The 14,452-nt window shown below is 28.9% G+C and overlaps 2 protein-coding genes across 7 annotated transcripts in view; one reads left to right on the plus strand and one right to left on the minus strand.

Moving 5' to 3' along the window:
- Nucleotides 1-3,189, plus strand: part of LOC106683812 (uncharacterized) — a 31,485-nt gene extending 28,296 nt beyond the window's left edge. For 3 of the 6 annotated variants that reach the window (XR_010843845.1, XR_010843847.1, XR_010843848.1), the window contains exons 15-17: nucleotides 1,839-2,019; nucleotides 2,178-2,382; nucleotides 2,864-3,189. Coding sequence is in view for 2 of the 6 variants with exons in the window: in XM_014425517.3 (XP_014281003.1) it covers nucleotides 1,839-2,019; nucleotides 2,864-2,899 (217 nt within the window). In the remaining 4 variants the exon portion in view is untranslated. Of the gene's footprint in view, nucleotides 1-1,838; nucleotides 2,040-2,177; nucleotides 2,383-2,863 lie in introns of all 6 variants that reach the window. The other 3 variants (XR_010843846.1, XM_014425517.3, XM_014425518.3) reach the window with 3 other exon arrangements.
- A 1,893-nt stretch (nucleotides 3,190-5,082) lies between these two features.
- LOC106683802 (RNA polymerase II-associated protein 3) overlaps nucleotides 5,083-14,452 on the minus strand; it is a gene marked incomplete in the record, with an annotated part of 27,469 nt that continues 18,099 nt past the window's right edge. The window contains 4 exon segments of the mRNA XM_067048990.1: nucleotides 5,083-5,451; nucleotides 7,278-7,511; nucleotides 9,242-9,430; nucleotides 9,938-10,087. Of these exon segments, the coding sequence (XP_066905091.1) occupies nucleotides 5,413-5,451; nucleotides 7,278-7,511; nucleotides 9,242-9,430; nucleotides 9,938-10,087 (612 nt within the window).

Genomic DNA, 14,452 nt, shown 5'->3' on the forward strand with positions numbered 1-14,452 from the left:
AAATTGTAAATTAATATAATTGTAAATATGTATGTTTACTATTATATCATTCTTAATTATTTTTACATCGTTTTCTTTTCTCTTTTTTATTTATTCATTTTTTTTTTTATTGTTCAACTGATAAAAGTGAGAAAGTAACCTATAATTATTTTTTATAATGACTGTTTGTATTTCTTTGTATTTTTTGTTCAAGTATCTCTGAGGCTCCTCAGCCCTCATCTATTGATTTCTCTGTATTATTCTAAAGTGACTCGTCCCAGAATAAATAAAGTATTATTATTATATACTTAATCTCTTCAACTTCTTGAGACTAGTATTTATTGTTTAAATAAATTAATTAGTATCTAGGTTAAGTCTGGATACTATTTATTATTTCTTTAATAGTCCAACGTTTCGGCCATCCTCAAGGACAATCTTAAGTATAAATTTACGCCACACATCCAAGTATTTAAAATCTATTTGCAGGCTATTCTGCCCAGTTTATCACAAAATTAAAATTTTATTCTGTCAAATATAGCTGAGATAATGTTATTAATTGCTGTTAAAAATCAAAATTTTCACTTATCTACATGAGGTGCTCCAACAATAACTTTTCAAAACCAGATGTATTGACTAGAGATGAACAAAAAGTACTCTGATCACGAATTGCAGAGCACAGAGTATTGTCATCAAGGTACACTGTTTGAGTACTGAGTACTTCAGTCAGTACTTGAGATTGACAAGTACAAAAAATACTCAGCTTTCACCTCATGAGTAGTTTCTATTTTCTCGATTTACTCACAATTATTGTCAAAGCACATGCCAATTTACTTGGATTTCACATGTCTTAAAAGCAGGTTCATTGCTTACATTTTGTTCTCATCTTTCATTTTACACCCTTCTTTTCTAATTTTTCCTTACCCATGTTATTAGTTATGTTCACCACATATTATTGTTATATTTACTAATTACTGCTTTTTTCTTTCTTAAATTTACATATTTTTTCTTTATTTTAGTAATTTAATTACATATTTCATTAATTACATTTATTTTCTTTCTCTGTTTAAGTTATTATTGAATTAAAATATTCATATTTCTTTGTTTCTTTTGCACTATATAACTTTATATTTTTATTTCCTCGAGCCTGTTATTTTACTTACAAATGTATACATTTTATTTCTCACTTCTTTCATTACTTTATTTTAAATGATTTTCATTTTGTGCATATATTTGCTAACTAGATTTTCATATGCATTTTATTATTGGTTCTTTCCTTGTACTTAATTTTAATATTATTCTCATACACCCTTTATTTTTTTATAATACTTAAATTATTCACGCCTTTCAACATTATTTATGTATCTAAAATGCTAGTTATTTTCTAATAATTCTATTGTATATCCTTTTATTTATTGGTTGTTATCTTGTGTTTTTTTTTCTTAGTCCTGATAGCCGAAATGGAACTAAATAAATAACTATTTACTTATTTACTCCACGCTTAGCACCACACAGGAGATAGTGAGAAAAGAAGAAGTGTACTTTACTTATTTGTTTTATTGTAATCTGTTATCATTACTATTTCCTAATTTGGTCAGGACCACTGCTATCTGTTTAGTACTTTTATTATTCTTCATTGAATAATTAAATCCCAATTTTGGGAACATGTCCAACTTTTTTCTTACATAAACACCTGACTGATCAATGGAGAAGTGGGACAGAGTAAAATCATTTGTTTCCAAGTCAAGTCTCAAAACACTCTTTATTATTTCTTCAAAATTCCAAACTGGCCATCCTCAAGGACAATCTTTAATTATATTAAATTGTGAGATTTTATATAATCTATGGTTTCTTACTTTCAGCTATAACATAAAAATATTAAAGCAACAAGAAAAAGAGGTTAAAGAAGAGAGGCGTAAAACTTTTGTTTTCACAATAAAGCCAAGTGGATTATGGCAAGTGGTTAGCCAACATGGTAGTAAGATCAATCTAGAAAAACTCAGTGCTTTGGTAACTGGTACGCAAGAAGGCATGCGATCATCTGTTTGTACATTGAAGCATTAGTAAATATATTTAATGCATTATAATCTCTATCTTTTTCAATATTCATAGAAATTTTATGTTATTAAATATAAATTTAAATATACTCAGTCCATTTTTATTGCCACCATCCACCAAGGATAAGTGATCATTCATTTTAGGTTGGTATTGGTATTTGGTGGAGGGAACAGGTCCAGCAAGTGGGCTTTTGCCAATCCCTGGTTGCTACCTGAGTTGCAGCCGTATACTAACCGAAAAATAAATATTAACGGCTCCAGGTGGGAATCGCATCCATAACGTTCCAAACCGAGTGCCCTGGGACCTATGACTCAACCTGCATGGCCGTCACGTCCCTATTCTTTTTAGGTGCTTAGTTTTTACTTTCTCATTTATTCTCTGATTTTTTTTTTAGTGGATATTATACCAGCCATAGACTGGTATTACTATAATACTAATATGCTTTTGTAGCAATATATAAGTATTGTAATGCATCTGGGGTTAATGGGATTGGCTTCTAAATGGACATATATAGTGATTGAATATTTATTTCTACGGTCATTAAGTTGATTTATAATATTTGATTTCTAAGAATTATGCACTCTTACTACTTCTTTTTAATTTCTTAACTTATTCAACTTTTTGACATTCTTCAATATCGACTTTACATGATAATATACTCTAAAAATGAACTTTATCATCAACTGTAATCCACATTATAGAGCATAAAATATTAACTACATGTTTGTATAAGCTGGTATAGCTTTATGATTTAGTTTCAAGAAAATTTTATTTGAAATCTTCATTTTCATGTAAAGAACTGATAATGAAGTTAATAAACTTATTACAGATATTCAATATTCTGGATGGTAAAATACTCCTGTAATAAAGCCAAAACTCCAAGGAAATAACTACCCTCAAGAAATAGTTAAGCTTATTCGAGAAAAAAGTTTAAAGACTCTCATGCCAACATCAAAAAATGAATGGAATAGGTCACTGCTAAGCTTCGAAAGGCAATCCAGGAAATAAAAAATGAAACTTTAGTTAATTTTTACTTTTGCTTATCTATATATGGAAAATATAGTAAGTGAAAGTATTGTGATCATGGAAAATTTTGAATTCAAGTTTTTAAAGGAAGTACTGTTTGAGAGGTATTAAAAATAATAAATTTTTATTATTTTAAAATTTTTAACTGTCAAATTTCCTATAAAATATGTTAAAAAACATAAATAAATAAATGTACATTCAATGTTTCTGTTGAATTTGTTAACTCCATTTTTCCAAAAATTTTTTGTAATCCAAACAACACCCTGCATTAATTAGTTCGGATTACAGAGATTACACTTTACATGTTTTGAGTCCAAAAAATTTAGTCTCATAAAATATTCTGTATGTCTGTCTGTGAACAGCCTAGCTCTAAAAAAAATAGTTGTACAAAACTGAAATTACATATTACAGGCTATGGTAAATGGCTGGGATGTGACAACAACTTTTACAATAAAATCGAGCCACTTTATAAAATAGATTTTTCACATTTTTTTTATTTTTTCAAAAACGGTTCTAACCTCTTAGATTAAACTTGGTATATCAATGTACAATTAAATGGTTTTTAATATCAACTAGGCCTTATCCTCATCGAAGCAGCCTGAGAGGGCTTAAACGATGAATTTTTAAAAAACTTTCCTAGGTGAAGAACCTTTAATTTTGTTTATTTGAAAAAAAATAAATAAACTTCTCGTTGTTAGCAATAATAAAAACAAGGTAAATAGAAAATACTAAAGAATTTTATGAATAACTAAAAGAAAAAATAAGATATCCAATTCGAACGGGAAAAGCCAAAACCTTTCCTGATTGCATTATGGCTTGATTAAACTGTTATATTCTTGGCAGGAATAAAATTAATATTTATTTCCATCACAAGAAATCATGAAATATGAACTTCTAGGATAAAAAAATTTTTATTCATAATTTTTATATTCTTTGGTCTGTTGATTTTTTTTTTTTAAATCGCAAAAATAGCGATAACATGAGCTCACTGACCTACACAAATCTTAGGGACATAAGGAGGTTAGTAAGTGATAATGAATAATCATAGTAAAGCTTCAAGTCTTTGCTCACAACCTTGCAAGATCTTCATCCCGAATGATTTTTGAAAAGAGAATTTATTGAGGAAGCGTCTTTGATAGAAATAATATTAAAATTCTATCAAAAACCATTCAAAAAGTTTAAAATACTCTCGAACAGGAGTTGAATGTGCTCTTCACAGGGCAAGTGTTGAAAACTCTACTGCAGGCCATAATTAAAATAACTCAAATAATAAATGCTTCATCCCACATTGGCTAGATTCCGCAGTTGTGGAAGTCATCCGGATTCTGAAACCAGCAAATCCACCATATGAGATGACATCATACCATCCTATATAATTGCTGCTGGTATTGTCAAAACTGAGAATTTGCTGCTCTAGAGATTATTGCCTCTAATCAAAGAAAGAAAGCTAATACCTAATCATTAATTTGGATTTAGGCAGATACATTCAGGTGCATAGAATTGCTCATCAAATTGAGAAGGCTAATGAGGAAGGAAAAGTTTGTTCAGCTGTCCATAGGAAATGATATCCAGGAAACCGTTAAAATATTTTAAAAAATAGCCAGTATTAAGAAATGGACATCAAAAAGGAAATATAAAAATGGAAAGGCAATTTATTTTCATATCCAATTAGTAGTCCTAATGACAATCTATAATTTTGGACAATATATCTGCAGAAAAATACATTAAATAAGAAATACATGTTTTATTCACTCTAAACAGTATTTATAGTATTAACATGAATTTATAATAGATAGTTAAGCATCGTTTTCATATTAAAAAATAAATTAGTAAATTCAAATAAAACACATATAATAATTTATTAAAATAAGAAGAACTAATAAAACAATATTTTAACATAATCTATCCAATTAATTTTCATTCTTACCATAATATAACTAAGCTTCTTTTAAGAAGGTACAATTAGTTCTTCAAAGCAAAAGGAAAAAAGAAATGAATCTTTAGAAAAATATTAACAATAAGTATAACCAAAAAAAAAATTATATTTTCTTGTTTAATAAAAACAGCACCATATTAAGTATTAACTCTAAAGCTCTACATATGAACACAAAAAATGATGTCTAATTCATGTTGTGAGAAGCATGGTGGTTACATTGCTCAGAAAGAAGTTGCATTGTGCATACAGATCATTTAGTAGTATCCATCAAAAGTCTTCAACATCAATCGAGAACAAGAAAAAACTTGCAAGAATAAATATATTATAAATATGCTCATAGATTAAAAGATAACTATCACTGTGCATTCCACAAAATTATATTTAATGTTTTTAGAGGGGATGATTATAAATATTTATCAAACAATAAATTTTATTGGAATCCTCTGCAGTGGTTTCTGAAAGCAAACAAAGAAATATGTTATTAAGTAAGGAATTCAGTAAATTTCTTTCCTTCTCACACATATATACACACCCACTCTCAAAAATAAATAAAATTAATTATTGATATATTGATACCATCTTCACCACGTTCAAGTAACTAATACAAATATAGCTACTTTTTAAGAAACTAAAAAAGATCTTAACATTTTATTTATAACTTCCCCATAATAAATTTGTTTACCTCCAGACCTTTTTACTTTGCTGAACCTTGAATTTATATTATAAGACTTAATTTTGCATACTATACCTATCTAATGAATTCTAAAAATGTGATTTTTCATATTTGATACTTAAACGTGGTTGTTACATTATATAAGTACATTTTTTGATTTCTTTTATAAATATATTCATTAAATATTTTAATTCATGAAAAATATTTATCAAATAAAAGGTTATTTGTAATTTTAAAAAAAATTATAAATAAAAAAAAAAGTTTTTAGCGATAAGTGTATATTTTTTTAAAATATAAGGTGGAATAATAAAAACGGGTAATAAAAAATTGAGTTTAACTGGTGAAGAACACATTTTACGAAAAAAAAAAAAAAATAAATGAAAAAGATTATCTGCATCAAATTTGTTGTATGTAATACTATGTTTTATAATTTATTAAATAGAGGTTGGTCCACCACCAGGACAAGGGGTACCCTCCTTAGTTATTTCTAATATAAAAATTTAAAAATAAATCTTAAGTTGGTATTTCCTACAATTTCAGAATTTAGATAAAATTAATCCTATAACAAGAGGACTTAAAAGAAATATTATAATATGATATATAGGAAAGATGAAAGATTAATGGTAAGTGAATGAGATGCGTACAATAAAACTGAGCCACTGAGAGGGAGTTTCCGAAGAAGTTCAAATGACATCATTTATAAAAAAAACCCATATGGATTTTCCCCAGAACAGCAACACCAGGTGGCCAATGGTGCCAACACTAGCAGAGATCCTCCCAGCCTTGCCACAACTTGTATACCTCCAAGCTTTAGAAGTTATACAAATCTTTACATTAGATTGCATAGATCACTACTTATTTGTGTTTGTGGCTAATTAGTTACCTTTGAAATATTCCTAATACAGATAACTATGAAAATCTGATAATGTTTTTAAATTAACATAATAGAAAACCAACTGATTCCTTTATTGATAAAAAAATAATCATAATGTGTGTGAATAAATATCTACTAGCTAATTCTTAACCAAAGCCAAAAAATACAGAAAATGATCCCCATTACATTTTTTAAAATTTTATCTCAAGGGTATAAATTATCAAACCAAGAAACCATTAATTTTCTATAAAAATCTCTTATACTATTAAATTCAATACTGTAATCAAAAGAACTATTCCAACAAACTAGCTAACTTTTTATATAATAGATATCATTAACAATTTTATTAAAGAACTCAGAATTTAGAGAAAATAAGTTTTAACATTGAAATGCCATTCATTCGGGATAACGACTCGCTCGGTTATCTTTCAACCCAGTTGCTGGCTAAACTAAAAGGTTATAGTTTTTGAAGCTCGCCAAACCACTCATGTTACTTCTCAATGAATAAAGACTTCTGAGAGTCCTAGTGTGAGTATCAACCAGGTAAGAGATTTAAAGATTTAGTTTTTAATTAATCTATTGATTAAAACTAAAAATAGCTGACAAAATATAAGAGATCAGGAATGGCAAGGTCCCAAATTAAAAGGAACTTGAGACTGAATTTCATACTATCAATTATGAATAATGAAGCACTAAACTTTAATAAAAGTAAAATAATTTGAAAAATCGACTACCTTAGATCGCAAATGGGGTTTCTTCATAATTGGCAAAATGTACTGAAAATCTTTCTGAGAACAATTAGACTTATTTATTCCATTTGTAGTCAAATCTTCTTTGGTTATTCTATTTGAAGTTAAATCTTCTTTGGTTGTTCCACTTGAAGTTGAATCTTGTTTGGTAAGTCGACTTTGGTTTATCTGACATGATCCTTTCTTATCTTTAATTTCAATTATCTTCTTCTCCTCCATCTAAAATTTAGAATATAATTTTTAACGAATTAGTTAATAAATACTACTCTAATCCAACATCCTGCTAAATCAGATATTTCAGTATTAAGAGAATATAATAGGTAACCACCAAGTAGGGTTTAGAAGAAGAAAGAGCACGTTAGACTAGATCTTTGTCCTGAAACAAATACTCGAAAAAGCATGGGAAGAAGTAGACCACGATTTGCACACCTTATTTGTTGATTTCAAAGCAGCATGTAGTTCCATAGACATACTGTCTTTAGAAGATCATGACTGAGATGGGAATCTCCTGAAAATGGTAAGACTGAAAAAAATTTATACAAATGATCCTAAATGCAGATCCCGGATACAAGATGGACTCTCACCAATGCTGTTCAATCTAGCCCTTGAAAAAGTGATTAGAAGAACATCACATGAAAATGGTGAGATACACGTCTGAATGAAACATCAAGTCCCAGGAAGTAACCAAGATGACATGGAAAGACTCACAAAGACTCTATTAAGAGAAGCAGAGGAAATCGGCTTGTAAGTCAATGAAGATAAAACAAAATATATGATTGTTAGTAGGAAAATCCATCCAATTGACATGATCTGTGTGGACGGCAAATCGTTTCCGAAATTAGATAATTTCATAAACCTCAGCTCCACAATAACATCAATAAATTATCAACAGACTGAGATAGGCCAGTCTATAACAAACACAAACAGAGCCTTCTATCTGTAAAGAATACAGAAATCCTGAAAAATCTGAAACTTAGACTGCTTAATGCCATGATATAGCCACCTGAGATATACAGCTGTGAGACCTGGGCTTTTACAGGTACCCTACAAAGCAGAGTTGAGAGGTTTGAATGGAAAGTTGTCCGTACAATTACAGGAACGATGGAAAGACGATCTGGGATCAGAGGCTTAACACATGGAGGAGAAGAACTAAAAGAAAAATGCTTGCAGAGACTGGTCAGTCAATATTTTATGATATGAAGACAAGGAGGTCAAAATGAGCAGGACATGCGGCTCGAAGAGATCCATCAGGATGCCCCTCACAGCAATGAATGCCAATATAGTTGGCAAGAGACCACACGAGAGGCCAAAAACCATATTGACAGACAGAATAAACAAAGATACGAAAGAGCTGCATGCAGCAAACTGGAAGGCAGTAGCCCAAGATAGACATGTTCGGGCGGCCAAAGATCTACAAGGTCTGTAGAGCCAACCGAAAAAAAAAGTATATATATATAAAATGGAAAAATCAATAGAAATCAATATTGGACCTCACAGAAGGCTGGGATGGGTTAGCTTCCCTATATTGGACTTTCATTATAGTTCACCTGTATTGCGATATGACTATAGAAAACGAAATTCAAAAGCACATTGAGTCCCAGATTTATTGGATGCTTCCTTAGTTGAGATATTTTTTTGTTAGGAAAAGACTTACATTCTTGTATATGTAAGGGTCGAATTGGATAAAATTGATATGGGACCATCTAGAAACTAAATGGTCTTATTTTCTTTTTTTATTAATATGTAACCAAATTCCTTCCTTGATACCTTAAACTTAAAACACAAGCGGAAATTTTTTATATATTATCTTTTTCTTTTTTCACTTCCTGTATGAATATTATTTTGTTACCTTTCTAGTAAGGAAGCAACATCAAAATATTAAGATAGATTAGGTATTATGATTAGTGCCTATGTATATATTAACTTCAACATTTATAAAAATAATTTACCTTAAAACTTCTATCCATTTGCAGTAACATTTTTTGGCTCTCTTCAATTTTATTATGGTTTTGGTTTTGTACTTTTTTCGGTGGTTCTTGAATTCCATTATCACTCAAACAAGTTTCCATAAAAGGTTTTTTCAATACTTCTGTAGGGATGTCATCAATAAATTTAATAGGAATCCTTTTTAATGGTTTCTAAAAAAATAAAATTAACTGATTTAGATGATAAATTTTTGCAAGAGCAACTGAATATAAGATATTATTCTAAAGAAATGAAAATATAAGCTAATTTCATTTAATTGTTCCACTACTTCTATGGAAAGCCTATTTTACTGGACCTGAGCTTAAACAATGCGGATTTTCATTATTGTACAGCAATAAACAACATAGAATTAAAACAAAACAAAACATAGGCATTATTATATTCCTGTTTTAATTTGTACAATTTTTTTTAACCATTAATTTGAATAATAATAAAGAATGAGAAAATATATTTTAAATAATACAATGAGTAAATAACTTGTGCAAGTTATGAAACATGTTTAAAATGTAGTTGTGAAATGAATATACTTCAGATTTTGGAATAAAAAAAAAAAAAAAAAAATATTAGGAAATATTATTAAAACCCATAAGCCAAATAGTCAAAATAAACTAACTAAAAGTGATAAAAATTAGGTTTCGATACTATCATTGTAGGATCACCTTTGATCGAAGATGAGGTGGTTTATTTACAGCTAGTACATAATTGAATTCTTTTTTTTCATTAGTTGAATTATTTTCCATTTTCCCTTTCTGAGGACATGATTTCTTGTCAGGAGTAAACATCACCTTTCTTTTCTGAGGGATATTTTTCTAAAAAAAAAAAAAAAAGAAAGAGTAAAGTAAATCACAATAGCTTTAAGTGTAAATTTAATAATATAACAAAAATATTTATGTTTTTTATAATTGCTGATATATGATCTGTCTACCTCTCCAAAAATTACACTAACAATTAAACTTTGTTAAAGAAAATTGGTTTTATCATTCAACTTTCTAAATAAAATATGTATTTTCTAATCTAATTAATTTGTAAATATGAATGTGAATAAAACAATACTGTTGCTGGCAACACTACTTCAGACCATTAAGTAGCTTGCTGTACCTAGCTTGGGTCAATTTTCATTACGCGGAGGACCCTCAACTCCAAATATTTCTAGTCGAATTCTCACAGAACAGACCCATCAAACCTCAGTTAAATATCTCACTGTATACCTTCAAGTACCAACTGTAGAAAAAGATAGTATCTAATCAGAGTTATGTAACCATACATAATGCAACTTATTAATTCATTTTCTGTTTTAGAGGGATTGGAAAAAAAACAAAAAAACTTGGGTACTTGAGTAACACCTACTGTTTGTTTCTCTTTGTTATAATAAAATAATAAAACAAAAATCCTGATCCACAACATTCTTATTAATAAATTAGTAATTTAAAGGGTATTATGAAACAGTAAATAGGCAGCTTCAATGCATTGATTAATACAAGATGATTGATTTTGATTGTTTATGATGATTGATTAGTATTCATTAATAGTTTACGGTAAAGTTACTTAAGAAAATATGTTGACTATGAGTGAACCATTAGCAGGACCAAAAATAGCTTATGAGAAACAGACACAGTTCAATTTTTATAGAAAGAATGGTTTACAATTTACACCTTAAAATTTATTAAAGTTCTATGACTATAGATTTTATAGATGACACAAAAATAAATAACAGTTTTCATCTGATTATACAAATAAATATTTTTAACCAGGGTTATGAATAATATATAAGTTGTATGAGCAAATAAAATCTTTAGTTGATATCTTTTAACAATTATGGCCTTAAATTTAAATAATAATTTTTGCTGCCAATGCAATCCATTTTTTATAAATTAATTTCATAAAAAAAAAGTACAAAATTGAAGGTTAGCATGTATATATTAGTTTTTTAACAAATCATGATTAGATAATTTTTTTAATTGTATCACTTTATCGAGAGGTCTTTTTAAAGTGCTTTTCAATTACTAACCATACAAAATAGAGAATTTCCATTTCTATGCACCGTTTTTATATGTTTTGTCCAGTAATAATTTCTTTCTCACTCTGACAATATTATGTAGTCTGTTCAACATGAGTTAAGAACTCAAACATATTCCTTCTTTCACTATAACCACTCCTGTCTCTACTTTTCTCCATATATTTTGTTTCTCCAGATTTATGACAATATCTAATCATCGGCATAGCCAAGCACTGCTATTCGACCACTAAGTCAAACTTTTTTCTGTAAGAGTTATCTTTTTAATAACATGTTCCATACGTGCTTAGGTAACATCTAATTTAAAACACTTTTAAAAATTACAATTGCCTAAAAGTGAGAAACTTATAATAAAAATACAATGTTTTTAAACATATATTTATTCTCTTCTTGAAAATATACATTAAAAACATTGTATATTGTGATGAACACTTCTCTTCTATACTGCCTGGAGCATAAAGCCCTCTTCTTTTTCACAATTGGTTCAATCAATTATAGTTTATCAGATCTCTGTTCCATTGACTCTTAGCCATTTATTCCTTATGATTTTTTATTTATTTTTAATATTAAAGGAAAAATAATGTGTCGTTAATTTGTTTCATTATATGACCTATACTTTTTTAAATATATTATTAAAAATTATAATTGCTTAACGATCAAAAACTTGAATGAAAATACAATGTTTTTATTATATTTTTTTTTCAAGAAAAGAAAAATATATTTTAAAAAGTACTGAAACAAATTAACGACCCATTTTTTTCCCCTTTAATAATAAAAATAAATAAAAAATCATAAGGAATAAATGGCTAAGAGTCAATGGGACAGAGATCTGATAAGCTATAATTGATTGAAAAAATTGTGAAAAAGAGAGCTTTATGCCCCAGGCAGCCAAAAAGAGAAGTGGACACAGTGGGGTCTTGCCGGGACACTGCCTTTTATCTTTACCACAGTTGTCTGATCCGCACAAAAAAGTTAACATTGCCAAACAGTATTAATAATAAGGTATGTCTTAAAAACATAAGAGAAATGGTTAATATCATAATTCCTTGCTAAGGCATCGAGTGACCAATAAACAGAACAATCTCTCCACAACTATTAATTTGCAATATAATTATGAATATTTTTTTAATTTAAAAGGGCCATGATAACCATCAGCAGTTTTACACCAGATAAACTAAAAACATAAATAAATAAAACGACATTAACTGTATTAATGAATCAAATAAGGCCCACTCCCAACTCAGTATCAAGATGAACTGCAGACCAATATCAACCTTAGAGAGTGCATATTCAGTTTAATGAGTCAGTTTTTGCTATGATAAGTGAGATGTTTGGAGATATCAAGAGCTTAATAAAAAAAAAAATCTTTTTTGTAGAAACTAATTTCTGCTACTAAAGCAAAATATACATATAAGTTGAAGAATTCCTAATTTGATTTTATGTTATTCTTCATGCTACAAGTGATATTATAACAAAATTAATCCACATAATGAGAAATGGGTCTATCAGCTCCAGTGAAATTAATTGTGTACTTTCTATGCCATATCATATGTCCAGTATATTTGCATTTATAATTTTCAATCAGGGTAGATAGAAATAAACTTCCATTCGTTTTTATACATCAGACTGCTATTTCACATGTTAGCAAAATGTGTCACAAATGCTACTTTTTTTTTTCACGAACCGGCCAGCAAAGACCACCCAAATATCATTTTCGATTCATCCTTACACCTTCCTTCTAATCCAATACCCTTTCATCCTCCAGGACTGTTCCTCTCGCTCTTCTTCAGTCCATTTTCTCCCTCGTCTCTCCTTCTTTCCCACAAGAACCCCAACCTCTTTTAGTTTATTTCCAAAATGCTCTCTATCCAAGCAGGCTTCATCTGTTATTTTCAGTCAATCCAGTTCCTCTTCCACTTGTTTTACAATGAAAAATTTAATTGATACCTTTAAACAAGATAGTTAATACACTTTACCCAAAATATCAACTTTTTATAATTATACAATGGGTCTATTGAATAAAAATAAGCTTTTACTTTGTGTTTTATATATCTTTACTTAAACCAGTTGAATAAAATACCACTGTTTACTGCAGTGCAAATGTTTACTTAATGAAATAAGTAAACTCTAAATTTTCCAGTAACTACTTCATTTGCATGTATTTACTGATAGCTTTCTCAGTGAACTCTTATTTTCAATTGAATAAAGATAAGTAATAATTTTGTGATGAAAGAAATTGTATTTTTTATGATCCCTATTATGGAGCATTTATGTTTTTAATTAAAATTTACGTACAGCTGACTTGAAGTCTGGCTAGATTAAGCTGCTCTTGTAAAAGAATCCTCCTATAAAACTTCAGTCTCTTCTGTTTCGAGTCTAAATTTTTTTTCTTAATTATTTTCGTGTGCCTCACACAATTACTTTCATTTGAATTAGACTCCTGTTGATGTAGCTTGTTTAGTATATAGTCAGTCATTTAGTTGCTCAATTACAATTGTTGTGCCCAGGATTTTTTTTTTTTATCGGATTGTGATTGGAATCTAAAAGTCTAAGAATTCTTTCTCCCAGTCCTGCAGCTTGATTTTCTTATTTCCAGTTATATTTTGATCACTTTCTTTTCACATCTGTCTTCATATTATTTAATGTTTTTTTTAAGCTGATCTACCATTACTGAGGATTTTACCTTACTTTTCACAAATTCTTCTCTAAATCCCTTCCAGGCTTGATCTTTTGCCTGTATGATTCCTGGCATCATATACTTATTCCGCACCATGGCATCTGTCTTTTGATGAAGATAACAATTTTACAAGAAGAATTCTTTTGCTCCCACATTTAGCCTGCACTTCTTCCTCACTCGATGACATAATTATACTTCACATAAGAAAACACTAAAACAGAAGTTTGTTTAGAGACTAATGAATAGAATTACTAGGGATTACATAGCAGACAGGCTGGAACATGTCATCTTGGCTGATGACAAATCCATTGTTTACTTAAAGTATAAGCAAATGCTTCTAAGTAATACTTATTTTGTTGATGGTTTTTGCAGTATTTATTGGTAAGTAAAATGTGGATCTTATTCAACTGAAAACAAATAACTTCTTATACTAAAAAATGAATACTTCTTATAAAAGTAAACACTTGCTTATTAATATATATA

Source organism: Halyomorpha halys, unplaced genomic scaffold, assembly GCF_000696795.3.
Source record: "Halyomorpha halys isolate HHAL.00 unplaced genomic scaffold, Hhal_1.1 Scaffold518.1, whole genome shotgun sequence".
NCBI classification, from domain to species: domain Eukaryota; kingdom Metazoa; phylum Arthropoda; class Insecta; order Hemiptera; family Pentatomidae; genus Halyomorpha; species Halyomorpha halys.